General features: G+C 40.4%; 1 protein-coding gene across 1 annotated transcript in view; it reads right to left on the bottom strand.

Moving 5' to 3' along the window:
• Positions 1–26,315, bottom strand: part of TMEM232 (transmembrane protein 232) — a 147,860-nt gene that overhangs the window by 107,574 nt on the left and 13,971 nt on the right. The window contains exons 3-5 of the mRNA XM_063129540.1: positions 22,541–22,652; positions 18,161–18,266; positions 5,538–5,695 (exon numbers count right to left, since the gene is read on the bottom strand). Coding sequence (XP_062985610.1) covers positions 5,538–5,695; positions 18,161–18,266; positions 22,541–22,652 — 376 coding nt within the window. The remainder of the gene's footprint in view (positions 1–5,537; positions 5,696–18,160; positions 18,267–22,540; positions 22,653–26,315) is intronic.

Here is a 26,315-nt window from a genome sequence, read left to right as displayed (position 1 = left end):
TTCTATTCCATATATCTGCATTGTAAATGCTGTTTGGACTTCATATGGTAAGGATGGTAAGTGGTTAATTCTGTTGGGAGGGGGAGTGGACGCTGATTGTCTGTTAGATTCAAGTGTTTGAAGGGAATGACAGTTAGCAGTTGAGAGTTGTGTGTGGAGAGTTGACTGAGTGAGAGTCTAGGTTTGTCTGCTGTAGGGTTTAGAACAGAGTAGGACCAACATTTTATTGTTTTGTGAAAAGAGGAAACAGGAGGAGATAGATTTGACTAGTGAGTAGAGTAGGCAAAGATACATGATATATACTGTATTGAAACAAACAAGTATTGCAACAAATGAAACCACAAGATTGATAAACTGCATGAACTTACTTATTGTTAAATAAAAGTTATTTTGTTTCATACTGGATTGGATTCTTAAAAGTACCTGAGGTAAGGTACTAGGATATATGGTAGTAGCAGTGAAGTAAAAGGGTGAATACAATGGAGCACAGTGTGCTGGGCTGGTTGCTGTGGGGCCAAGAAGAGTCAGTGAAACACAGAACCAGTGAGTAGCAGTATGCCGACTGGGTCCATGGTTGGGATCCTTTAATAGAGAGAAGTAAAAAGGAGACCCAAAGGGAGTAGTTGTGACACCATGCTAGATGAAACAGGATGGAAAGTCAGTGATTTGCATCCTCACAGTTATCAAAGAGAGCCCATCATACTACTGCCCCTTTGCTTTACAAGGCAGGTGCTCCCACAGGTTACCCAACTGAGTGCATAACAGCCTGCAGCACTGCCTGGGTGGGCCTGCCAGAAAGCCAGCCTCACCACCCCTTCCAGGTCTACATTCTACCATTTGCATTGCAGCCAGTCTCAAATGAGATCAGTGAAATCCCATCCCACCCACCCCAGCTTTAATTTACTGACCTCCCCTGGCTGGGCCTCAACTGCCCACATTATGAGGAACCAGAGAGAAGAGATAAACAGGACAGGCATACACAGCATGAGAAGCCATTTTGGCATGGAAGAGCCTGGTTGTGCTGCTGCCTGCACTTCCTCTTTGTGTTAGGAGGAGGCGCTCCTGTGGCAGGTTTAGTTTATTGGCCTGCTGCCCTGTCCTGAGCCTCGCCCGTGTGGCTATGAACGGAAAGGAGACATAGATGGAGCATGCCCAGCAAGGCAGCCCCTGTTGCTGCTCTCAGAATGACGTCATGACTGGAATCTGAGGAGGAGGGGCAGTTGCACCCACTTGCCCCTATGAGTGGATGCCCATGAGTAACATCATCATCCAAGTACCTCCTCTGAGAGAGGTTTAGAGAATGGCAACAAGGGACGGGGCCTCCCTCCAGTTATGGAACACTCTCCCCAGCGAGGTCGACCTGGCACCAACATTGCCATCTTTTCAGCTAAGCCTTTCTCTTACTCCCAAGCATTTGACACCACATGATAAGGTTTTAAAGAGTCCTGACATTTTTGCTGCTGATTGTGTAAAATTGTGTAAAATATTATAATTTTAGGGGTTCAATCTCTGTAGGCTGCCCAGAGAGCTTTGGCTGTTGAATGAATGGCAGCAGCTTTATAGGGTCAGATGGGTCCTTATTGGCTTACTGGGCTGAACACTGCAATATACTCTCCAGTGGTGGTGGTGGTGCGGGGCAGCAAAGATCAGAACAGCAGTTGCTCCTGCTTGCAAGCTGCAATAGTGGCATAAGTAGGGTGCAGAGAGCATGAGTTGCTAGAATCCCCAAGAAGTAAATCAGAGAGCCTATGTTTTAATGAGGAAAAGGCATGTGTTTGGGGCCTTCCTCTCTGAAAATGACTCCCAGAAAACCTAATAAGCAGCCAGGATAATAATGGGAGGTGCAGTGTCTCTGAATAATAAGAACGCTAAAGAACAGATAACAAGTCATCACAGAGATCTCATATAAAATATGTGCTTATCCTAATAATGCCCATGATGCACCTTGTGATTCAAAATCAATTTTTTAAATATCTTCCACTTGGTGCTTGGTGAACCACAATGTTTTTTTATTCATTAACACACTGGCCAAACTAGAGGTAAGGGGTAGGAAAGGGGAACAAATCCAATAATGTCTGAAAAAGTTAATTGTCTCTATACAGCCATCATTAAAAAAAAATAAAGTGGAAAAACAAGACAACAGACGTCTTGGAGAGTGTATTGGAATTTGAGATGTCAAAATAATTGGGCTCCTTGGAATAGGTGGAACAGCTCACTTCATTGCTTTTCCTGGAAATAGGTCTGAGTGCAGCAAAAAATTCAATACAAGATATTCTATTACACATAGAGAATTAAATGATGGCCAGAGCAAAAATATGGATGTCTTTACAGAGCAGCTACAGCAATACATCCATTAATGGTGGCACAGGTTTGTAAATAGCTACTTGCCTGGCTGGCTGTGATGAGAAAGAATTGCCTCCAAAAGGCTAGGCAGAAACGTGTTTGAAAACTAGAAGACACTTGGTTATTTTTTTCCAATCAGGACATTGATATACCACAAATGATTAACATAATTGTAAATGCTTCCAATTAGAGGGCTCCTGGTACTACCAAGCAAGAGATATTGTGAGGTTTTTTCACATTTTATTCCTTAATAGATTTTTTTGTGGGAAGAAAAGGATTGAAATGGTGAAAAAACACAGGAGGGCTACAAGTTGAAGATACATCATTTGGAGCATCATCAGATGAGCGTTTTATAGCACGCTCATTACTGGCCGCTCATGGATGTTTGTGGCTCCTTTAGATGACAATGTCCTCCCCCCATGCATCTCCCCTTCCTTCTGCTCTTTTTTCCATCAAAAAATAAGACCAGAAAATCCAATTTTTTTGACTATAACAAGACCTGCTGCCATTTCCTGTCCTGTGCAGGCGATACAGCGTAATAAAAATGCCCACTGAGTGGGCCACGTGGTCGTTGCTTGCTTCCTCTTTCTTCCCCATGTGAAGAAAGAGAAAGCTGTTCATCACTATTGTAGAACAGAAGCAGGAGGCAAAGCAATGATAGAGGAAAACAATTTTCCCCGTCTGAAAGCTCTTGGACTCCTCTGCCCCTAAAATACCATGAACGGGGCAAGGCGATTGAATGATGAAAGCCTTGTTTGGGAAAAAACTCTATTATGGTGGTTACAACTCATATTTCCAGAACCTAATATTCAATTTCCACACACAGAGTCCATATCTGGGAGAAGTGTCAGGAGGATTTAAATTTTCCACTGAAGAACTAACTGAAACCTGTTTTGAATAGACATTTCAACCGGTATTTATTTTTTATTACATTTCTATACTGCCTAATAGCCAAAGCTCTCTGGGTGGAACCCTTGCATGTCCCCCAGTCAGTAAAGTACATTAAGAATCTAGTGTCTTATGAATCCTTTGAATTTGGTGTTAACTCGTTACTATATTACATATATCAGACAACATATAGCTCTACAGGAATGTCCAGTTAATTGCATTTTGTGTAATCGACTAAAGACGTAGGACAAGATCTATACATGAGCAGGCACAGTTGCTCATGCAAAGAGGAATAGACATAGGGCACAAAATAGTCCTATTCTTCATTCCTTGCACTTGAGTAACATGCAGCCAGGGAAGAGAAGGACTAGATGGTTATACTGCAGGCATGTGCAGGCCTCTTATCCATTGTAATGGCCCAGTGTGCAACAGCATGTGTGTGTGTGTGTTTGCGTGTGTGTGTCCATCTGTGTCTATGTACACATGTCAAGTTGGGGTGGTGAGAATCAGGGCTCTTTTGAAATAAGGATAGATCGTGTTACAAAGCATAAATAAAACAAAGTGCTCATTGGCTTGAGTGACAGCATTATTTCCATCCAAAATGTTCCTGGTTGTCGGCAGGCCAATCTCATGGCTCACTGTTCTCAAAAAGTTTTAGGACAGAAACTATTGCAGTCAAGACAAAAACATGTTGTTTGAAAGGGCACTATGAATGATAAGAGAGAGGTACATGATTGAAGTCCAGGGCTAAACCATTAAACAATGATATACCAGTCAGTTCTTCAATTATCCTGCAGGTCTTATTCGGCTTTCAGAAGTAAATGCTCTCATTTGAACACTCTCATTTACATGGCTTCAATTTCATCCTCCCTCTTGAATGCATAAATCTCTTGCTACTACTTTAAGATTATGTGACCTAACATAATACATCTTAGTTAATGATAAGCCATATGGGAGAATAAAGAGGTCACATCATTTAAATAGTGGGAAGCATATTACGCAAGATAATCATGGAAATTATTAGCTTACCATATGCATAGCAAACCAAAACCACCACCCTCATTTCTCATACGTGTTTTAGAGCATCTCATTAAAGTATCACTTGAAAGCAGAAACTGTATTTCACAAAATATTCCTTTATGGACTACTCAAAACCAATGAATTAAGGGAGATAAAAACTCAAGATAGAACAAGTTATAAAGATGATAGAAGATTTTACTTAAGCACATTGGTGCAAATCCTATTCTCCATTATAAAGGCTGAACAGTATAAAATACAGTTTCCATAATTCACTTCCATAGCAAAGATTTTGAATTTGGATCCAGGAGAAGCAGCTGTCATTGGTTAGTACATCAAGTATAATATCTGGTTTGTACATCAGTGATGTTACACTGAATCATGCTATTTGCACTGATGTAAATCATCACCAATGCCATAGTTTTGCAAGTGCTGGGTCACTATGGTTCTAATAAATGAAGTATTTTAATGCGCGTGTTTTTTAAAAAATAATAATAGGAAGTAACATTTCTTTTCCACTTTTCTGCTACACATCTCACGGCAGCATACAACACTAAATAAACAAATAAAATGCAAAGATCAATACAAACATTGTTTCCCCTATTCCAGGGGGGGGGGAACTAAAAGGCCAGGAAGAACAATAAAGTTTTCATTTATTATCTCAATCTGGATAGGGTTTTAGCCTGGTGGGCCTTCCACAGGAAGAGTGCGCCACAGCCACAGCTCCAAAACTGAGGGCTTTTCTACATGAGGCTAAAATCCGGCACCCTTCCCAGGGCTTCTGTTTCCTTGCGAGATTAAGATTGGCTCCTTCAGATGTGTTTTTTTCCCTGGGGTATTCTTTCTGGGCAAGTTCTATATGTTTCATTATACAGCCACTAGATGGTTCTGTGGTGTAGCTGTGATACAGCGGGATTCCAGAAATTCACCAAACATTTTCCCATTTCAAAGTAAGATAAAATTTCTCATTGCATCTTCCTGATTGAGAATAAAGCCACTATAATGGCCAGAAAGCATGAGGGGCCCTGGAAGTTGAGTGTCATGTAAAGAACCCACAAACAAACATGAGTGACAAATCACGATCACACAGTAAAAGCCTTATGTGGAAAAGCTCTGCCCTGGATGACGCTACATGCAATTTCCACAAAGGAGCAAAGACCTTCCTGGGGTAAGACCACTATAAATGGATATTGACATGCAAAGGCTGCAATGCCACTGAAGTTTAAGCACCCATGTATGGAAAAATATGCAACGTCCATATTACTGTAAAAAAAAAAAATACAACATACCTTGCACAACTTGATTTCACATGAGTATAGATACGGCTTCTCTACTGCATCATAGCAGAGTTTATACAAAATGGATTCCGCAATGAAAAATAAAACCGGGATCTGGTCTGGAACAACAGGGGCATGATCCAAGGAAATTGCAAGAATTTCAAAAGCTTCTGAAGTAAAATAAAATGAAAAACAAATTCAAATAAATAGCTCCCTCTACAGAGCCTCAATATTTCATACAGTACTCTCATCACACCTGCAACACAACGCTTGCCAAGTTATGAACAAATAAAGCAAGTGTTACATCAATTTCTCCCAGATTGTTTGCCTTTTATGATTATCAGTTTGATGAAAAAGTAATTAAGGCTCATCTCTTTCATAATTTTGTTCAACAGTTGCCGAAATGTTTATGCTAGGCGATGAATTAAATCCTATTGCATAATAAAGCCATCTAAATTAATAAAATGGAACAGGCTACCAAGAATGTGCAATGTACACTGATTATTGAGGTAATCTACCACATTTGTTTTCCTGCCAGCTTTTGTACTGATGGTTTTGTTTTTCATATTGCTACTTAAAAAGTGAGGAGTATATAAAGGAATTCTTCTGATTCCTTGTACTTCCCACATTTTAAAAACAAACAAAACCCTCAGAAAACTTCATATATATCCTGCCTCCAATTAACAAGACAAATGACGGCCTAGAGAAATTTTGAGGCCATAGAAAAATCCAGAGTTTTTTTCCGGGGGGGGGGGGGCGGTGTCCAGAAAAAAACAGAAATGGGATGGTATTAAAAAATAAGCAATACCTAACCATAGCCGATGTTTAGGAATGCTGGGTGCCGTAGTCTAAAACATCCGGAGGGCACCACGTTGGGGCAGGTTACTTTAGGAACATAATGCTGCCTTTCTGTACCTAAAGTTATTTTGTGTGTAACTTAGTTTGCTCACAAAATTATCATTATATTTTAAAACTTTTAAAAGTAAACTGTTAGTAAATTTGTAATTATTGTCTGAATAGATTAGGGCGATGTTAAATGACTGCTACAGCCTCAGAAACACAGAACTCTACAGAACAAAATCCAAACTGTCAAGAATGCACATTTTCTGTCAGGAATGCACAATGAAGACTTTATTCACATGTTAGGAAACTGAGCAGAAATGTCTATCAGTAAAATGTACTTTACATCAATCATTTTAATGAAAGAAATAACTATGTTGGGAGTCTTACAGAGAGGACTAAAAATCATTTTCCCCCATGGCATCAGACATTTTACATCTCTAATCTTTCTACAAAAGCGTTATTACATAGATTTAAGAAATTATTTTGTGGAGAGTACAAGCTGAGTAACATATAGAAATATTTCGTCTTAAATTCTAAAAGAAAATATTTCATAATCCAATGCTAGTGTGGTATGGTGGTTAGAGTGTTGGACTGGGAATCAAGAGATCCAGGTTCTAGTCCCCACTCAGCCATGGAAGCCCACTGGGTGACTTTGGGCCAGTCACAGACTCTCAGCCCAACCTACCTCACAGGGTTCTTGTGAGGATAAAAGGAAGATTATGTACACTGCCTTGGGTTCCTTGGATGAAAAAAGGCAGGATATAAATGCAATCATTCATTCAATTCAATCATTCAATTCATTCAAAAGCTGTTAAAAATTTTTTGGGGGAAAACAAACTTGTTTCTCAGAAAAAAAAAAAAACATTTTTTCCTGATTTTTTTGGGGGGGGGAGTTTGGTCTTTACATCTCTGTCTTGTGAGCCAGATGAATATGCACCATGGACCACCACTACTCCACAAGTTATTTCTTTTTTTAAAAAAAAAATATTTACTTAATGTATTTCTTAGCTGCATCTCAAGAACATGGTCATCTCAAGGCAGCTTTTATAAGGATAGTGCTGTTTTTATGCTTTTTATGTTTTTAAACTTTGTGTATTTGTTTTTAACATTTACTGTTTTTAACTTTTGTAAACCACCCAGAGAGCTTCGCGTATGGGGCAGTATATAAATGCAATAAATAAATAAATAAGCCCATGAAGTTGAATCTAGACCACTATGACATAATGATGTGTCTAAAGCCCTAAGGATTTGGAGTGGGGTGGAAGTTAGAGGCACCCCTACTTTGTAAACTCAGTCTCCCATGGTTACTCAAGTCTGCAGCCTTAGAATGCTGCTGCATCTAATGCCTTACCTGCCATCCAGGTTGGAAAGGCAGCAAAAGTTGTTCTTCATCACAGTCATTACTGAGAAGACTGCAACACGTTTTGGTCAGATGTTGTTTTGTGACTGATATTTGAGACTGGAGCATTATTATTATTATTATTATTATTATTATTATTATTATTATTATTTGCATTTTTATACCACCCAATAGCCAAAGCTCCCTGGGCGGTTCACAATGCATTCTAGGTAGGGCTAATCTTGATGAGAGTTTTTCTCAGTGCTTCTCAAAATAGGTCTTGGCTGAGCTGTAGCCATGAACGCACCCACAGAATTTGCCTGGTGCTCCCTGTCAATGGTTGTCCTAAATAGACTAATTCCCATTTCTCCTTACAAGTTAATGGAGCAGTTTTTCTCCATGGATATGTGTGGAGAAAGGGTCAAAACAATTGAAAAGAAAGACAATATATATATATAGGTATAATTAAGGAACATGGTACAAAGCCCACATCTCCACAAAATGCAAATTAATTACCATTGATAGAATTATTAATATAATAGCATAGTTTTATTTTCATAGTATGTGATAATCCTTCCTTAGATACTTTGAATTTTATCAAAACTTAAAATAAAGAATGGCAAGTTAATATTGGTTAAATGGACTTTATAGTCCTTCATAGTCACGGAACTGGTGTCGGAGTTGGTGTTGGAGTCTCCCAGGCTTTTGGTCCTGGGCGACTTCAACATCCCATTTGGGAGTGGTTTGTCAGGTGCAGCTCGGGAGTTCATGGCATCCATGACAAACATGGGCCTATCCCAATTGGTCTCTGGACCCACACATTCAGCAGGTCGCACCCTCGATGCTGTTTTCAGTTCCGAACAGACAGATCTGTGGGCAGAGGTGATAAATACCTCTGTGTTGTCATGGACAGACCATTTTCTGATCAGGGTTAATATCATGGCTACCATCCGCCCCTGCTGGGGTGGCGGACCTATTAAGATGGTCCGCCCTCGAAGGCTGATGGATCCTCTTGGATTCCAGAAAGCCTTAGAGGGTGCTATGGCTGGTATTGTCAACGATCCTGTTGAAGCCCTGGTCAATAGATGGAATCAAGACCTAGCTAGGGCTATCGACACGATTGCCCCCAAACGTCCTCTCCGACCTGCTTCGAATCGGGCACCTTGGTACACAGAAGATCTCAGGAAGTTGAAGCAGGAAGGTCAACGACTGGAGCACCGATGGCGGAAAACTCGTCTCATATCCAACAAGGTACGTCATAGAGAACATCTTCGTTCCCATGGGGTGGCAATACATGCAGCGAAGAAAGCTTTCTTTTCTGACCACATTGCGTCTGCAAATTTGCGTCCAGCAGAACTGTTCAGGGTGGTGAGGGGTCTAACTCAGGCACCTCCTCCCCTGAACCCAGTTTTAGAACCTTCGGTAGTTCGCTGTGATGAATTTAATGATCATTTCACAGATAAAATCTCTCGGATAAGAGCCAATTTAGATGCCGTCGTTATAACAGAAGATGAAGATGAAGTGTCCAGCAACTCCGTGAGTAGGATTACACTGGATCAGTTTCAGTTGGTGAGTACTGATGATGTGGACAAGCTGCTTGGACGAGTAAGAAAGACAACTTGTCCTCTCGATCCCTGTCCTTCTCGGCTGGTCGCCCAGGGAGGAGATGCAGTTAGACTACAACTACAACATATTATTAATGCATCTCTCAGGGAGGGGAGTTTTCCACCATGTTTAAAAGAAGCAATTGTATGGCCACTTCTAAAAAAGCCCTCCCTGGACCCCCTGGACCTTAATAATTACAGACCGGTATCAAATCTTCCATTTTGGGGCAAGGTGATTGAGAGGGCAGTTGCCTTCCAACTCCAAGCAGTCTTGGATGATACAGATTTTCTAGACCCATTTCAAACCAGCTTTAGGGCGGGATACGGAGTTGAGACAGCTATGGTCGCCTTAGTGGACGATCTCCGCATGAGTATTGACAGGGGGAGTGTGTCCCTGCTGGTACTTTTGGACCTTTCAGCGGCTTTTGATACCATCGACCATGGTATCCTTCTGGAATGCCTGAGGGGGTTGGGAATCGGGGGCACTGTGCTCCAGTGGTTCCGGTCCTACCTCTCAAGTAGATTCCAGATGGTGATGCTTGAGAATAGTTGCTCCTCAAAAAAGGAGCTGTTGTATGGCGTACCACAAGGTGCCATCCTATCCCCAATGCTGTTTAACATCTACATGAAACCACTGGGAGAGATCATCCAGAGGCATGGGGCGGGGTGCTATCAGTATGCTGATGACACCCAAATATATTTCTCTATGCCTTCAATAACAGCATCAGCTAAGGATAATATGTCTCCTCTGAATGAATGCCTGGAGGCAGTAATGGGCTGGATGAGGAAAAACAAACTGAAGCTGAATCCAGACAAAACAGAGGTGCTTGCTGTCAAGGGCTCTGACCTAGGTTTGGAGGTGTGTCAACCAGTTCTGTTCGCAGTTTGGGGATGCTCCTAGATCCGTCGCTCCAAATGACAGCACAGATAGCTGCGACGGCCAGGAGTGCCTACTATCAGCTTCGGCTGATACGCCAGCTGCGCCCCTTCTTAGAGTCAGAAGACCTAAAGACAGTAGTGCATGCGCTGGTAACCTCAAGGCTTGACTTCTGCAATGCGCTCTACATAGGACTACCAGTGTACCTAGTTCAGAAACTTCAACTAGTTCAAAATATGGCAGCCAGGTTGGTCACCAGTACATCTAGGGGTGAGCATATTACCCCAACGTTAAAGTCACTCCACTGGCTGCCAATTAGTTTCCGGGCAAAGTACAAAGTGTTGGTCATTACCTTTAAAGCCCTAAATGGTTTGGGTCCAGGTTACTTGCGGGATCGCCTTCTCCCATACAGTCCGCCCTGCACACTCAGGTCCTCTGGGGTGAACTTACTTCAGTCAGCTAAAACTAGGCTGACATCAGTTTACTAGAGGACCTTTTCTTCTGTCGCCCCCAGATTGTGGAATGGCCTGCCGGAGGAGATTCGTAAAATTAACTCTGTGTGATTTTAAGGCAGCTTTAAAGACTAGCCTTTTCCGGCAGGCCTATCCAGATCAATGTAAAATCAAGAATTTTTAAGATGTATTGATTCTGTACTAATGTTGTTCCCTGCCTCGATCCAAAGAGAGGCGGGTAAGAAATAAATATTATATTATTATTATTATTATTATTATTATTATTATTATTATTATTATTATTATTGGGGAAATACCACCTAATTAAGAAAAATAAAGCCGAAGTGTGTGTGCGGTCGTGGTTGGTTTTACAAAAAACACATTTACAGACAGATCTTTTAGCTGTTGTTGTTGTTGTTAAACAATAGGGAGTTAGAACTTCTTTCCAATCTACTGCACATCACCTATAGATCTGATCTACCTTCTGTGCAGCTCTGGGAGAGGTAGTTTACAGATAAATAGTGGGGGAAGAAATTGTGTACCAGCAGAGGATCCACTGGCAGAAGGGAGAGGAGGCCATTTTTATTGATTCCTTTGTCCTCAGGGGCCCCACCCAGGCAAAACCAGTGAAACAAACTTCATTCAGGAGATGTTCCCAAGTGAAACAAACTTTCTGTTTTTATATATAAAGAAAGAAAATTGTAACCTAAATAAATAAACAACAACGAATACAAAGATAGTCATACTAAAAGTTTGGTAACTATCGAATATTTGTGTTGAGCTTTAGACATTGTGATTATCAAAGCACCTTCATAAATATATTATAGTAATTTTCTGGATTAAATAAATTTTATACTATCCTAGTATTTATCTTTGCATTTAAAACTTTAAAACAGCTATGGAGAACCAATGGCCCTCCAGATGTTGCTAGCCACCAACTCCCATCAGCCACAAACAGCATGGCCTATGCTCATGGATGATGAGAGATGTTGTCCAACATCTGGAGGGCTACAGGTTCCCCACCCCTGCTTTAATATATAATGTTATTTAGACACTTTAAATTTATACCTATACCAAAAATGTAATATACCCATCAGCCAATTCATGGCTTTCCAGTTAAGAAAAAGTAAAATTATGGAGTCCATAATGGGACTCATTTCTGAGAATTACATTTATCTAGTAAAATTTATGACATCTCCCCTAGGACATCCTGTCTGAACTGCCCCTCTAGCATATTTTGAGAGTTTGAATATAGAAGGAAAGGCATTGCTGTTATGGTTTTGCATAATAAATAGCAATGCGACAATTTCTGGCCAAAATTCCTTTCCCTAAGGTGAGAAAAGGCAAGGAAAGCTACTTGAGCAAAATACTTGTTCAGGACCACTTCTCATATTTGGAGTCACACAACAAGAAACTCAGAAATAGATGAAGATGATGGACTAAAATTCAAATACATTCAAATGCCACTGTGCACAACGGTGGAACAACAGAGGAACAACTTTCGCTTTTATAAGCCGATGACTGATCAAAGCAATGAGTACAATTCAATAAGTAACTGGTGCTGGGGATTTCAAAGGCCACCTTCCTTGAATCTACCTTAAACTCATGCCCAAATTACTAGGTACGGAAGTGTCTAGAAGCTGCCATAACTCTTTGAGGGCAAAGATACACTTTGGATGTTGCTGTATGAATTGTGTTAGGAGGTTCCTCTAATGCAACAACATTAGCATTTGCTGGCATTGCATTAGAGGTTGCTTACACTAGCACAATATAATTTACGTTAGTGGCAGTGTTGTATTGGATACTGCCCATTGTGGTGTAACTAGCTCAGCACGCATTATTTTCTGCTGAACTCCCATAATGCCAATGATACATATGTTAATAATAAACACTATTACATAGACATCATTTGTCTCTAGTGTTCTGTCCTCCAAAGAAACTGCAACTTTCCTGGAGTTTTCAAGATACCATAAAGGTAATTGGTAGGAGGTTCAGGACAGATAAAAGGAAGTACTTCTTCACGTAATGCTTAAATAAACTATGGAATTCAATTCCATGAGATGTAGTGATGGCCACCAGTTTGGATGGCTTTAAAAGGGGGCTGGACAAATTCATGGAGGATAAGGCTATTAATGGCTAGTAGTCCTGATGGCTATATGATACCTCCAATGTCAGAGGCAGTGTGCTTATGTACACCTGTTACTGGGGAACATGAGTGGGAGGACACATGTCATGCTTGTGGGTTTCCTGTGGGCAGCTGTTTGGCCACTGTGAGAACAGAATTCTGGACTAGATGGACCCTTGGTCTGATCAAGCATGGCTCTTTCAAGCATGGCCTTTCGACCAAGAAAAACAGCACTGAAAGCAGCTTGCAGGGACAAATAAAACTTGATTAGAACAACTATGACTTCAAGGGTGCTTAACTACAGTCCCTAAAGTGTGGTTCCATGTAAATAAAAAGACCCACTACATGAAGGAGATCCCCTCAGGGAAACCAAGGCATATCTATATCCTCTAAGAAGCAAATAAACCACTGTATCTACTGTAGTTTTCCTCATTATAAAAAAAAGCAGTTCCAATTATGATAATACCATGACAGCTAGCTGACTAGCTGTGATGATTTCAGACAGTTGTACATATCAGGATACAGTCATTATAGGATATATACTGAACATCACTTAATGAGGATTAGATGTCTTTTAATGTTCCTCTTCTACTCACAATCCAATATTATCTAAGGAACAGGTAATTCTATTGCGTTATCTCCAAAGGTGTCCTTCTATGAAAGCCAGAACCTTCGATTCAACAATGACATCCACAAACAGAAGTAGTGGGGTGGCCATTTTTGCAGATTCCCTACCTTGCCTGCAGAACCCCACGGCACTTCCCACATTGTCGTGGAGGGTTCTCTAATCCTTTGGAGAAATTTTTTGGAAGACACAGGGGGAAAGGAAGAATTAGCCAAAATCACCTCCCCTTTCCATTTGTGGGAGCCATCGCTGGATCAAAGCCGCTTCTGCAAACAGAAGGGCACCGTTGGATACAACCTATCATGTTCTGAAAATTGCTTACACAACTGAATTATACAACCGTTTCCTTTCCTTTCTAAGGGTTCCTCTTTTAAAATAGTTACACCAGAACAGAACAACATGGCCCTTTCATTTGAAGACTTTGCATCTACCAAACAGATCATAACCATAGGCCCTATTTCCTAACAATGATAAGCAATATAACTCTTGCCCCAAATCTCTTTGAATGACATTCCATTTTACTTCTGCAATGAATACATACATAAACTAACAAAGACCAAAGTAATATCCATATCTACAAAATAGGGGGGGAGAGACTGACTTTGGTTTGTCCTACATATCAGCCATGTCAAGCTATAGATCACTGATCAGTTATTTTTCATCCATCATGTTCATGTTATATAACACCTGCCATTCACTGAAGCCAAAGGAAGATACATCTGATAGCTACCTGTTGTTGTTGTTGTTGTTGTTGTTGTTGTTATTATTATTATTGCCTTTATCTAAGCACTCTAACCCTCATCCAGATAGCATTTACAGTATCACTCAAATTCCAATACCAATTTCAAATTTAAAAAGTATATGTGCAAGAGTTGCACAACCATCTCACCTTATCTGATTTTATAAAACAAAATATTTTGTTCTCCAGATCTTTTTTTTTTGGGGGGGGGGCGTGAGAGGGAGGAGAATCACATCTTAGGAAGGCTTCTAAGTCTTCAGACCGAACTTAGTATCATGCTATTTTATTCACAGAAATAATTGGAGAAACCTAAAACATGTCATTATTTAAGGCAAATTACTTCACAAGTTTAAATGTCTTTTTAAATTGCAGCAAATTAATGTCTCATTTCAGGAAAAGCTTATAAAGCAGTGCCACTTGAAAAGAAAAGTGTCATAAGGAATGCTGAATATACATGGATTTGTTAATTGCAAAAATTAAGTATCAAAATGTAAGGCATTTTATCTGTGGGATGGCTTTTGGAAGGATTCCAGTGGCTAAATTCTGTGTGTATGGGACAAGCCATGCGGAAGAAGTGGCAGACATAGCAAGAACCAAGTCAGGAGACCTAATCAGACCACCAAACTGGGTTGAAATGTATGGAGGATGGAGAGGAATCAGGATTATGCCTGCTGGTCTTCACACACTAATCAAAACCTCTGTGCACAGGCTCCAAACAAGCAATCTTAACTCCCCAAAAAACAGAGAGCACAGAAGCCCTATTCAGGCATTTGGCGTTTGGGCATGCTAAACATGTGAGGAGGGGGAGTGTACTAGTCCCACCCCTCTCAGTCGCTATTCCCCTACATTGATTGATTGATTAAATTAATACCCTGCCTTTCTTAAAAAAAATGGCACTCAAAGTGGCTCATAAAAACATTTTAAAATAGATCAAAACAATAAAACACATTACAATACAATAAAAACATAACAGTGGCAGAATAAAAACAGCACCCAACCCACAGACCTACTCATACGCCAAAGGCCTTCTTGAATAAAGAGGTCTTTGCCTGCCACTGGAAGGAAAGCATAGAGGAAGCGAACCTAGCCTCCCATGGGAGGGAGTTCCACGGCCTGAGAGGAGCCACCAAAAGCACACTCTCTCGCGTCACCACCAAACATGCCTCTAGTGGTGGTGGTTTGGAAAGAAGGGCTTCTCCAAAAGATCTAAAGGGCTGGGCAGGCTCATAAGGGAGAAGGTGGTCTTTCAGGTAACTTGGTCCCAAGCTGTATAGGGCTTTATAGGTCAGAACGAGCCCATTGTATTGTGCATGGAAACAGACCATTACCCAGTGAAGCTGCTGTAACAAGGGAGTCATGTGTTCTCCGACCATTTGGCCACAGCATTCTGGATCAGCTGAAGTTTCTGAGAAATTTTCAAAGGCAGCCCCATGTAGAGTGCACTACGGTAGTCTAGACAGGATGTTTGGACCACTTGCAGGCCAACGTTCTGTAGAGGAGACTTCCAGTATCCGTGGAGGTTCTGCTCCTGATATAGAATCCTGGAAAATTAGGGTTCTAAATCACAGGCAGAGCCTCCATGGATAGAGGAGGCTCTTCCCTTCAGAAAGTCACTGTCCACTTATAGACAGCAGTGAAAACATCCATAGAGAGGGACAAGGCTAGCATGTTCATCCGTTTCCCCCTCCTTGCACATTTATTTCCACCTCATTTTAAACACCTCAATAGGGATAGAAGATTGTTCATTCTGAACTTACATGCATTGGAGAGGAAGTGCACAGACTGTGCAAAAAAATAATTTTAAAAAATACAGTTAATGGATGAGTATTGGGATGGAACCAACAGTTAGGATCCCAATCTCCCCCTCCTCGAACATGCAGATTTCTACAGTTCGGTCATCAGCACAGAGCTAAGGGTAGAAGAGGCAGCTCCCAGGGAGATCAGAACTGAGGAGCTCCAACTCCTCAGTGAACAATGCATTTCTTAAAGGGGCCACACTCTGGTATGGCATTCTATATTTTCTTGTGGACTTGGGTCAGGCAAAGAAGAACAGGGGTAACTGGCAACAGGGCTCCTTGGTTAGCTTGGGCTGGTCCCTCATGATCTCTGAGCTGCTGGTTCCTCAGTCGCCATCAGACAGGGCTTCTTGGTATATTACTTATTATTTATTTGTTACATTTATATCACACCTTCCCTCCAAGGAGCCCAAGGTACATAATCTTCCGCCTCCTCTCCATTTTTATCCTCATAACAATGCTGTGAGGTAGATTAGGCTGAGAGTCAGTGACAGGCCCAAAGTCACCCAGTGAGCTTCATGACCAAGCGGGGACTTGAACCCGAGTCTCCCTCAGTCCCAATCCAACACGCTAAACACTATGCTACACTGTACTGAACTCCATGGTTTGTGCAATCCCAGAAGGGGCTTCAGATCCCCTGGGAAGTGGAAACAATCTGACCCCACATATTCCTGTTCCATTTTAAGTTAATAATGTGAAATAATGACAGAATAAAAAATAGACAACTCACTTCTAATCCAGTGAAATTAGCCTTTCCCGCATTTACATTTTAAAAAAACTGTGAACCACTTTTCTTATAGCCAAGATAAATATACAAAAAGTCTCAAAAATCCTAGGTTTTAAAATATGAAATTGTTCTCTGGTATCTCTGACCATTTTGAGTGCAAGAACTTTCAATTCAGTTTCTTGGTTTCATATGTGTCTTTTTTTGTTTCAGAGACATGGCTGCTTTTAGCTAAACAGAGAAATCCACCATTTTCCAATATGGCAGCTGATTCGGGGGGAATATACATTATGTCACAGTTATCAAATAAACATGTCCGTCAATTTTCAGTTTCCCCCCCCGAAATGTCCAAGTTGAGCCTAAAATTTTGCTCACTCCAATGACTAATAATCTAATAGAATGTTTTCACATTCTTACATCTACAGGAATCCCTCCGAAAGGCAAGACAGTTGATACAAAAGACCTGACATCAAAGCTGATCCAGACATAATATTTTATATATATATTAATGAATGGACCCAGCTTTGCACAGGTTTGAATAGCCTTTCACTTGAGATAGCAAAGCCTTTAAAGAAAAGTACCCAACCACAAGATTTGGAGACACTGTGCTTCAAACTGTATGGACTGCAAAGCTATGTGCTGATTAGAGAAACCACCTAATGACTAACGATTGTACCACAGGCTACAAACACAGAGACACATTTAAATGAATTAAAATTAATTAATGTGTTTTAAGGCACAATCCTATGCATGTTTAGCTAAAGAAAACACATACAACTCCTGGAATGCTGGGAGTTGTAGGACATTTTTTCCTGTCTAAACATGCATAGGATTGCACCCTTAAAACTCAAATAACCCAGACAGCCCCAGCCCAAGGTCTCACCAGCCAAGGTGAGAAAATGTATTGCCATACCTTGCGCAACTTCCGCCCACCACTGTCGCCTCATCCCTCCTATTGGTTGCAAGGCTCTCGCGAGAGCTCAGCCAGATCTCGTGAGGGTTCAGTTGCTGGTTATCATAAGAGCCCAGCTGGCCAGAGCCCCACAGCTACTTCTTTTGGCCACAGCAAAAGCAAAGGTAAGGGGAAACAGAAGATGGGCGGCTGCTCTAGAGAGCCCACCGGTTGTTGTTTCACTGCAGTAATGCCACGGCAGGAGAGCAGCTGGTGGGGATCTCCAGAGTACTGGAAGGGACAGGAGCAAGGAGTGGTAAGATCTGCCACTCCTCGCACTGTGCCGTCTGATGTGGATGCCTCAGTCTGCCTCATGATAAGGCTGGCCCTGAACCCAGAGGTGAACACCCCAAGGGTCCCCTTAGTATGCATACCACATTTTGGGTTTCTAGATTTCATGGTCCTAGAGCTATGGTACTGCCAGACCAACAGAGAGATTACTGTGGCAAAAATCTGTTTGAAAGAAGAAATTCAATTTTTTTCAAGTACTAATTCTTGCAGTGCTTCCTTAAAAAAAGAAGAAAGTATGTAACAAGAACAGAATTTGGAAGAAACATACCTTCACTGATTTCTCCTTTGCACTGTGATAATATAATTGCCTCAGTCCATGCTACTGGAAGATCCACATACTTCCCACAACCTAATGTGCCAAGACCTGATCGTCTCTGTTTGGAAGATAAAAGGTAAGGTGGCAAAGGAGAGGGGGGTGGAAACTTAGAATAAAATAATCATTTCAAATGTCAATTTCCTTACAATGGAGTTTGTGCATATTTAAAAACAGCACTTTTAGGAGATTACTGATGCAAAACACAATGGCTGGAGCTAACAAGGTAGCAATGTTTAATCCCTCAGGTTAACACTTAAATAAGAAGATAAATGCTTAGCTATAATTATACTGTTATTACCACCTGAAGTACCTTGCAACAAAAGCAATTAATTACTAGCTTTGTATCATAGTAATGACTTGCGCTGAGCCATGTTGTGAAGAGGCTCTTGTGCCACCATCCAAGTAGGACTGAACCAAAGCAGCCAATCCCACCAAGACATATTCCATGTCCTACAGGCATCTCTGGTTTGCTCTTCAAAAACTAATTTGGTTGGAATCATAAATGCTATTCTTCTATGACATGGATTAATCCCTATCTGAGCACAGGTTTCTCACGGCCACTTGATCAGCATTTAAACAACCTGAGAAAAGGAAGGAAGGTCTTTTTCAGTTTCTATACTATTTGTTTGCATTTGCATATATTCAAATGAATTAATATATGACAAATGATCATTAGTATTACCCTTTGCACATCTATATCATTTCTGTTATTGGCAAAGTACCTGCTTTGCATGCAGAAGGTATCAAGTTCCGTCTTTGGCATGTCCCGGAAGGGCTGGAACAATTCCTGCCTGAAACTCCGGAGAGCCACTGCCAGTCAATGTAGACCAGAGGCACGACCACAAAACTCTCCTGGGCATGACCACAAAATGGCTACACTGCAGATGAGAGCATCAGCCAACAGTGATCTGCCCTCTTCATTTCCTAGGAATGTCTCTGAGGCCCGTGTGTGTGGCCCAGAGGAATTCACAGGGAAAGAAGATGGGGGCTGCTAGAGGCCCTCACTTTGCTTGGAAGCAAGCCCATCTGCCTGAAAGCAATGCTACTTACACACACACACACACACACACACACACACACACACACATATATATATGTATGTATGTATATAGTAAGAGGGGTAGAGCACCTTGGTGGAACCCAGAAAAGGTGTCTGAGGCCATATTGGGGCCCTTGGGTGGCATGTTGCCTACCCCTGGTGTAGGCAGTACTGGAGCAGATGAGCAATGATCTGACCCAGGATAAGGCAGCTTCCTGTGTTCCTTAAGACAATATTTACAAGCCAAAGACTACATGAAAACAATCCCCTTACCATTCTATAGTTATTTTTGTGAAATTCTTACACCAGCCTGAAAACAAAAACAAAATACCTGGATCATCTTAGTTAGGAAATTTCTTATTCATTTCTGCTGTCTGGTACAAACCATTTTATGGATGTTCTCTCTCTGCGGAGATTTTCTTAAAGTAATTTTCTTTTAAAGTTGTTTCTTTCCACTGCTTAAACAAAGGCTATATTCAGTGCAGGAGCTCTGGCTTTTATTATCTGTAACAGGTCCTTAGCTCTCAGCATGAGCAATGGGACATACTTTATAGAAGCAATCTTTTCTGTTTTATTGGGGGAGCTTTTTGCACTCCGACACAGAATTTCACCCAGTGGTATCAGCTGGCAACCTGCATCAGTGAGTCTCTCATCTCAGTCCAAACGATCACTGGTACAATTCAGTAAAGAATATTAAGGTAACGACTGCCAAATTTCAGAAATGGCAGAATTTTCAGATCTGTGGCATGCTGAGGGAATTTTCCACTTTTCCATTCTTATTTTCTTCCTTTGGTGCTTTTACTAGGGCTGTCCCTTGATTAAGAACATTTCATTTAGTTTTGTTCAGTTTATTTCTCAATAGCTCAACCAGGCTTTTGCATAAACATTTCAGTCAATTGTGTGAATTTTTTATTAAATTGTTTAATTAAATTTCCATATGAATAAAGACAACCGTTCCAAAAAGGACAAAATCATATTTTGCTTGCAGAACATTAACTAGCCATTACTGCTTAAAACAACAACCGCGAATCCAGTACTTTTATGTCAGTTATCATTCGCAAACAGGATTTCAAACAAATGAGTTTGTTCATATTTGCAGAAGAGGCCTGTCTTGTGGCCGTCCACTGTTGCTCATTCCTGCTAGACTCTCCCTCCCTGCTGCTCACTTCAATGCCTAGTGGAGGAAGGAAGAGCTCATTGTGTGTGAATCAGGTAAGTACTAATTTAAGATCTCCTGCTACAGTTGATCAGAAGTACTTTTTAATTGATCAAAATGTCTTAATTAATTAAATTGTTTAAATAACATCTTTGCATGTTTACTGCAAAGTAAGTCCCACTAGGATCAACATACAACTCTTTAGAGCCTGCAGCTTTTATACATTGTAGTTCCCACAAATATTCCTGAAACTAAAACATCGTATGTTAACATCACAGCCTCTGAGAACAACACGGGCCATAGATATTGCCAATCGCTAGTGGACTCTTAAGAACATAGGAAGCATGCTGGATCAGATCAAGGGTCCATCTAGTCCAGCATTCTGTTCACACAGTGGCCAGCTAGCAGCCCACGGGAAACCCACAAGTAGGATATGAGTGCAACAGCAGCCTTCCGCCCATGGTCCCAGCAACTGGTGCATAGGCTTACTCTCTTAGCATTCCCATACCTTTCCCAAAAGTAACTACATGTATTTTTGATAGAAGAGTGATTTGCATGAGCATATGTTGTAAAATATTAATGGAGGAACAGCCGACAGAACTTCCATTGGTAGCGATTGTCCATAGGCTTTGATGAGATTTTGATATGTAGTAGTTAGGCAGAGTCGGAGACAGGGAATGTGTGCCCTGCAGATGTTGTTGGACTCCCCTCAGGCCAGCCAGAACAGCTAACAATGAGGCAGTTGCAGTCCAACATTCCCTATGCCTGACCTAAGTATTGACGCATAGATTTGATACCTAGCTGCACCTATCTTTCTCTAGCAGTCAAGGAACAGCATTTTTGGTGTTTAAACCCCACCTGGTAGTAGTGGCCAACCACTTGAAAAGAAACAAACTGAATCCAAACAAGATAGAAGTGCTGGTGGTCCTGAGACAATTAGGTTTGCCCATTAGCATGGGCATGTTCCTAGAGCTTGTGTTGTGGCTGTGGTTAGCAGTGATGTGGATCAACTGCGTTCAATCCACCAGAGGAGATGCTTCTTTGAGCGTGGGATGACAATAGCTTCCGAAGCTTGTTAAAAAGTGCTGGGAACTGGCAAACATCCACGCATCTGTAACCTCAAGGACTGAGTGTTCTATTGCATTTTTACATGGGTCTGCCCTTGAAGGAAATTTCAGTTGGTACAAAATACAGCCTCCTGTTTATTGACAAATACAGGGTGGCAAGAACACATCTAGCAAAGGCCCTTGCTACTACTTCACTTCCAGGTCTGGTTCAAAGCACTGTGCAAAGAGGACCTATAAAGTTTGCTTACTTGCTTCCACGATCCTGCATATCTGAGGGAATCTCTCTCTTCATGTATTTCCACATACCCTCATTCTTTGACATATGCTGAGAAGGCACTGCATGATATTTACAAAGGTGTATAAGAGGGTATTTTCAGTGGTGACTTCCGTGTTTTGGAACGCTCTACCCAAGAGAAGCATTTATGAGCTTGAGCCTAGCAGCCTACCATACAATAATGATATTTGCATTCTTTTCACCAGGTGAACAGGGCAAAGAGGGAGGCAGATTACAAGGAAAAACTCCTACCAAACATCCATAATATGCAAATAATTTCTTAAGCTTGCCACAAAAAAGTATAATCTTTCCATTTGGATAGCAGTAGAAAAAAACTTTAGTCCCACAATGCATCTGGTTGTATTTACTGAATGTGTTTTTTTGAAGGGCAATATTATTGTTTTTAAGTATCTCTTCAATTCAAACTAATACTTTGTTTCTACACACTACCTTTTTTTCTTGAATAAAAACTACCCAGAATACAACATAGTATAACATTAACGTCAGAAGAGCATTCTTATCAAATAGTATTTTTGTGAACCGCCCAGAGAGCTTCGGCTATTGGGCGGTATAAAAATGTAATAAATAAATAAATAAATAAAATAGTATTTTGTCGAACACAACAAAAATTGTCTTCTGCACTTTAACGTCTCACTAAAAAGTAAATAAGGAATATTTCATATTTGAAATGTTTGCATTACTTCTTAGCCATGAAACACTACAGCAGAAATTTGAGAAGAACAGATATCTTTATAAATGTCCCTTTAGAAATGCTGTAACTCTTCTGTATACAAACCTTGCATCTTGCAAGCATTTTTTTTGCCAGCTCTATGAATTTTTCTTTTCTTTCTGATTTTAGTGAAGCATTGAAATCCTCGATGAACGCTTCTGTAAGTTCAAATGGGTTTCTGAAAAGGCATCCAGTAAAGAATTTCAGTTTAATATGGCATTTCATAAATACACAGAATCAAAATTCCAAGTATAAAATGTAACAAAAAACTTATTTAATTTTAAAAGCCATTTTGAGTTTATGTACACTGTAGAATGTTGTTTTATATTCTTAATCCACAGAACTTTTATTTGTTGCTAACAGTGTCAGTCAATATTACCAGAAATTAGATAAGTCCTAAACATTCGAAGGCAGAAAAAGGAAACAAGACAAAATAGCTAAATAAGTGGCCAGCAAAAGCATATGGCATAACAGCATTATAGACACAACAGAACCAAATGAATTACAAGGCCAGGTTCCTACATGAATCAGACATAGCCCTAGTCTTAGGGTGTCCAAAAGACTACCAGATTTGTGACAAATCAGTAAGCAAGGGGTTGATTGATGGGTTGGTAGCAATGAGTGAAACCAGGCCTGCCCAAACCCCACTTTCATCAGAACCTCTCTACTAATTCCACCCACTACCTGACATTAGGCAGGTGATGGCTGGGGTGAAGGTGTTCCGAACTGTTTTGTTCCACATCTCCCCAGAGAAACACACCTGGTGCAAAATTTGATTATTTTTCATTGGTAGGCAAAGATGGGTTTATTTGTCAATGTTTTCCAGCATATGATTCTAGCTGGCTTGAAATGATTTTTTTTTATTGTTTATTATTTTATCTTCTGTGCTGCTTCTGTGCTTCCTATGCTACTGAGTTTTTACTGCATTTGCTTTTACATGAGCCACTCTATGGCAAGTTCCAGAATTTTCTTTCAGGAGCTATTTGACACTTCCAGCATCTGAGGATGATGAACACATAACAAAATGTTCACCTGACTCTAGGAACTTCCAGGCAGAAGACTCCTAGAATTACCAGTTAGAAGGCACTGGGCTGCTATTCTGTCTTTTTCACCTTAACAGATTTTCACCATTAAGAAAAAAGACAGAAAAAGCGGTACAAAAACATGGGAGGGCTACAAGTGAAAAGTGATGATGCCAAGACCCGCACTAAAATTCTGTGAATGAGAAAAGGCAATGGCGTGATAAAACCCTTATCTGGAAGCACACTCCAACTTTTAGAATGCTGAAATACAGAGTACATTAGATGCAGAAAAGACTGTTAGATTAGTTACAACATTTCAGATTTCCTCCAGCTGTGGAAAGTGGAATCAAAGCAACTCCTCTGTTTCTCTAAGTTACTGGAAGGTCCCAAGGCAAAATCATCCTCTCTAATTTGTGTTGTTATTACTAGCATTAATTTTACAGAATAACTTCAGCCTTACCAATTCTTTCACAGCGTCTACTTGAAACCTATGATGTATTATAGAAGTGGCAGAAGTCATTTGTAGTCTTATGCACAGAAGTTGGAAGGCTTAATTGGTTGCTTCATACAACCTATCACAGCTCAACTTAATGAATATTTAACATGACAGTAACACAGCTATTTTAACTGATACCTAATATTTACAGAAAAGGAAACTTTTAAAAATGTGAACATTTTAATTTGGAGACAAAACACTATGCCTTCGAGAGGGAAAGAAGTGTACTTCTTATTACTAGATCCTGAAAAGCAAACTGCCAACTTTACAACAGTGGCAACTATTTTCTTTAATCACTGTAGAGGGATAAGAGTAGCTACATGTCTCCTAAAATTATAATGCTATTAAGACTGTTACAACAGCAGCCAATAGAAGATATTGATGATTAAACACTACTCTTATAGCTAATCGTAGTGCTGTTTTGAGGATAATGACATTCCTACATGCAATGCAATTCTTTATAAGATATAACCCATAATGTTTAATGATTGTATCTACATGTATTACACTTATATATGTGGTAGGAAGCCAAGATGGTTTGTATCTTCCCAGAACAAATTCCAAATGTATACTCAACATATGCCAAGGGTACACATATCAAATTACAAAGCAATTATGTGTAAGCATTTCACAAGGAATGAAAGAGAACTCTATAACTGTCATTCTTCAAATGACTTTTTGTGAAAAACCTATAGATTAGTCAGCAATCACTACGTTCTAGGAGGTAAACATATGAATTCTTTATTAATTGCCACTACCCTGATCTATCCTTGTTACAATTATAAATCTGCCAATTGATAACAATGGTATGTTTGAAGATTATTAAAACATTATTTGTATGCATAATAGCCCAGCATCTGATTTTATTCTACACAAACTACAAAGCAATCTGACAAATATTAAGATTCCAAGACACTGTCAAGAATATGAGCAGCTGATATTAATTACTTTAAGTGAAATAACTAGCCCTCCCTTAAATTGGAATCTAACAAAATTATTTATCTCTTCTTAAACCTCTGCTGTCTTAGTTCCCCCCCCCCCCCAAAAAAAAACCAGGCTTCATAGACAAACATTGTAATTAGCTGGCATCAAGAACATTAATACCATATGAAGAATCCAATGTGATGAGTGAAAATAATAATGGGAGTCGGGAGAGAATACAAATTTTAAGGTTGTAATTTTAACAGACTTCGGCTATTGGGTGTTAGAGAAATATAATAAATAAATATAATAAATAAGATATAATTATATTAAACTGACCAAACTCTGCTAAAAATTACTTACAGCCGTTTCACAGGTTTCCGTTTTAAACCAATTGATTGATTGATTTTCTAGACTGATTTTCTAGACTGCCTTCCTGGAACCAACCAAGGTAGTTTACAAAAATTCATAAAACAAATAAAGACAAATTCTGATAACATGCTAACCCACACGCAGTGGTGGAGTGTGGGGTGTTGTTGAACCATGGGTTGTTTGTTGAAGTGTGGATTAGTATGTTGTCTAGGGTGACCATATGAAACGGAGGACAGGGCTCCTGTATCTTTAACAGTTGTATTGAAAAGGGAATTTCAGCAGGTGTCATTTGTATATGTGGAGAACCTGGTGAAATTTCTTCTTCTTCACAACAGTTAAAGCTGCAGGTGCCCTGCCCTCTTTTAAATCTGCAGTATAGCTCCTGCAGCTTTAACTGTTGTGATGAAGAGGAAATTTCACCCAGTGCAACATGCACACAAATGACACCTGCTGAAATTCCCTTTTCTATGCAACTGTTAAAGATACAGGAGCCCTGTCCTCCTTTTCATATGGTCACCCTAACATTGTCTGAACATTCGCAGGGTGACTTGTTAACCACCTTGAACAACACAACAACAAACCATGGTTTCTCAAAGTGGCTTGTTCAAGAAAATAAGCCACACTGCATGGTTAGTAAGCCACCCTGCAGACTTCAGACAACAGATTAACCCATAGTTCAACAAATAATGTGTGGTTCAACAACAACCTACACTCAACCACTGAATATAGGTTAGTGCTATGTCTGAAAGGCCTCATAATAAAAGTTAAACCATGAATAGTTGGGTATCAGCTCAAAGAGACTCAGTACGGATTCCACCATAACAAAATGGTATTCCTTTTGTACAGTGGGGGGGGTCACCCTCTTGAGCAAGGATGTTGGAAGCCAAAGACAGCGGAGGAAGAGTCTGTTCTCTTTCCTCATGGGCAGTTTGCAATCGCTGCCTTTCTGTGCTGTAGCCTGACAAAAGCACCACAGACCACGGAAAGGCTGTCAAGCACCTGCGGAGGGAGAGACCTCTCTCTTCCTCCA

This window comes from Elgaria multicarinata, chromosome 6, assembly GCF_023053635.1.
Source record: "Elgaria multicarinata webbii isolate HBS135686 ecotype San Diego chromosome 6, rElgMul1.1.pri, whole genome shotgun sequence".
NCBI classification, from domain to species: domain Eukaryota; kingdom Metazoa; phylum Chordata; class Lepidosauria; order Squamata; family Anguidae; genus Elgaria; species Elgaria multicarinata.
The sequence above is the reverse complement of the archived record's forward strand: the minus strand, read 5'-3'. Positions and strand labels throughout refer to the sequence as shown.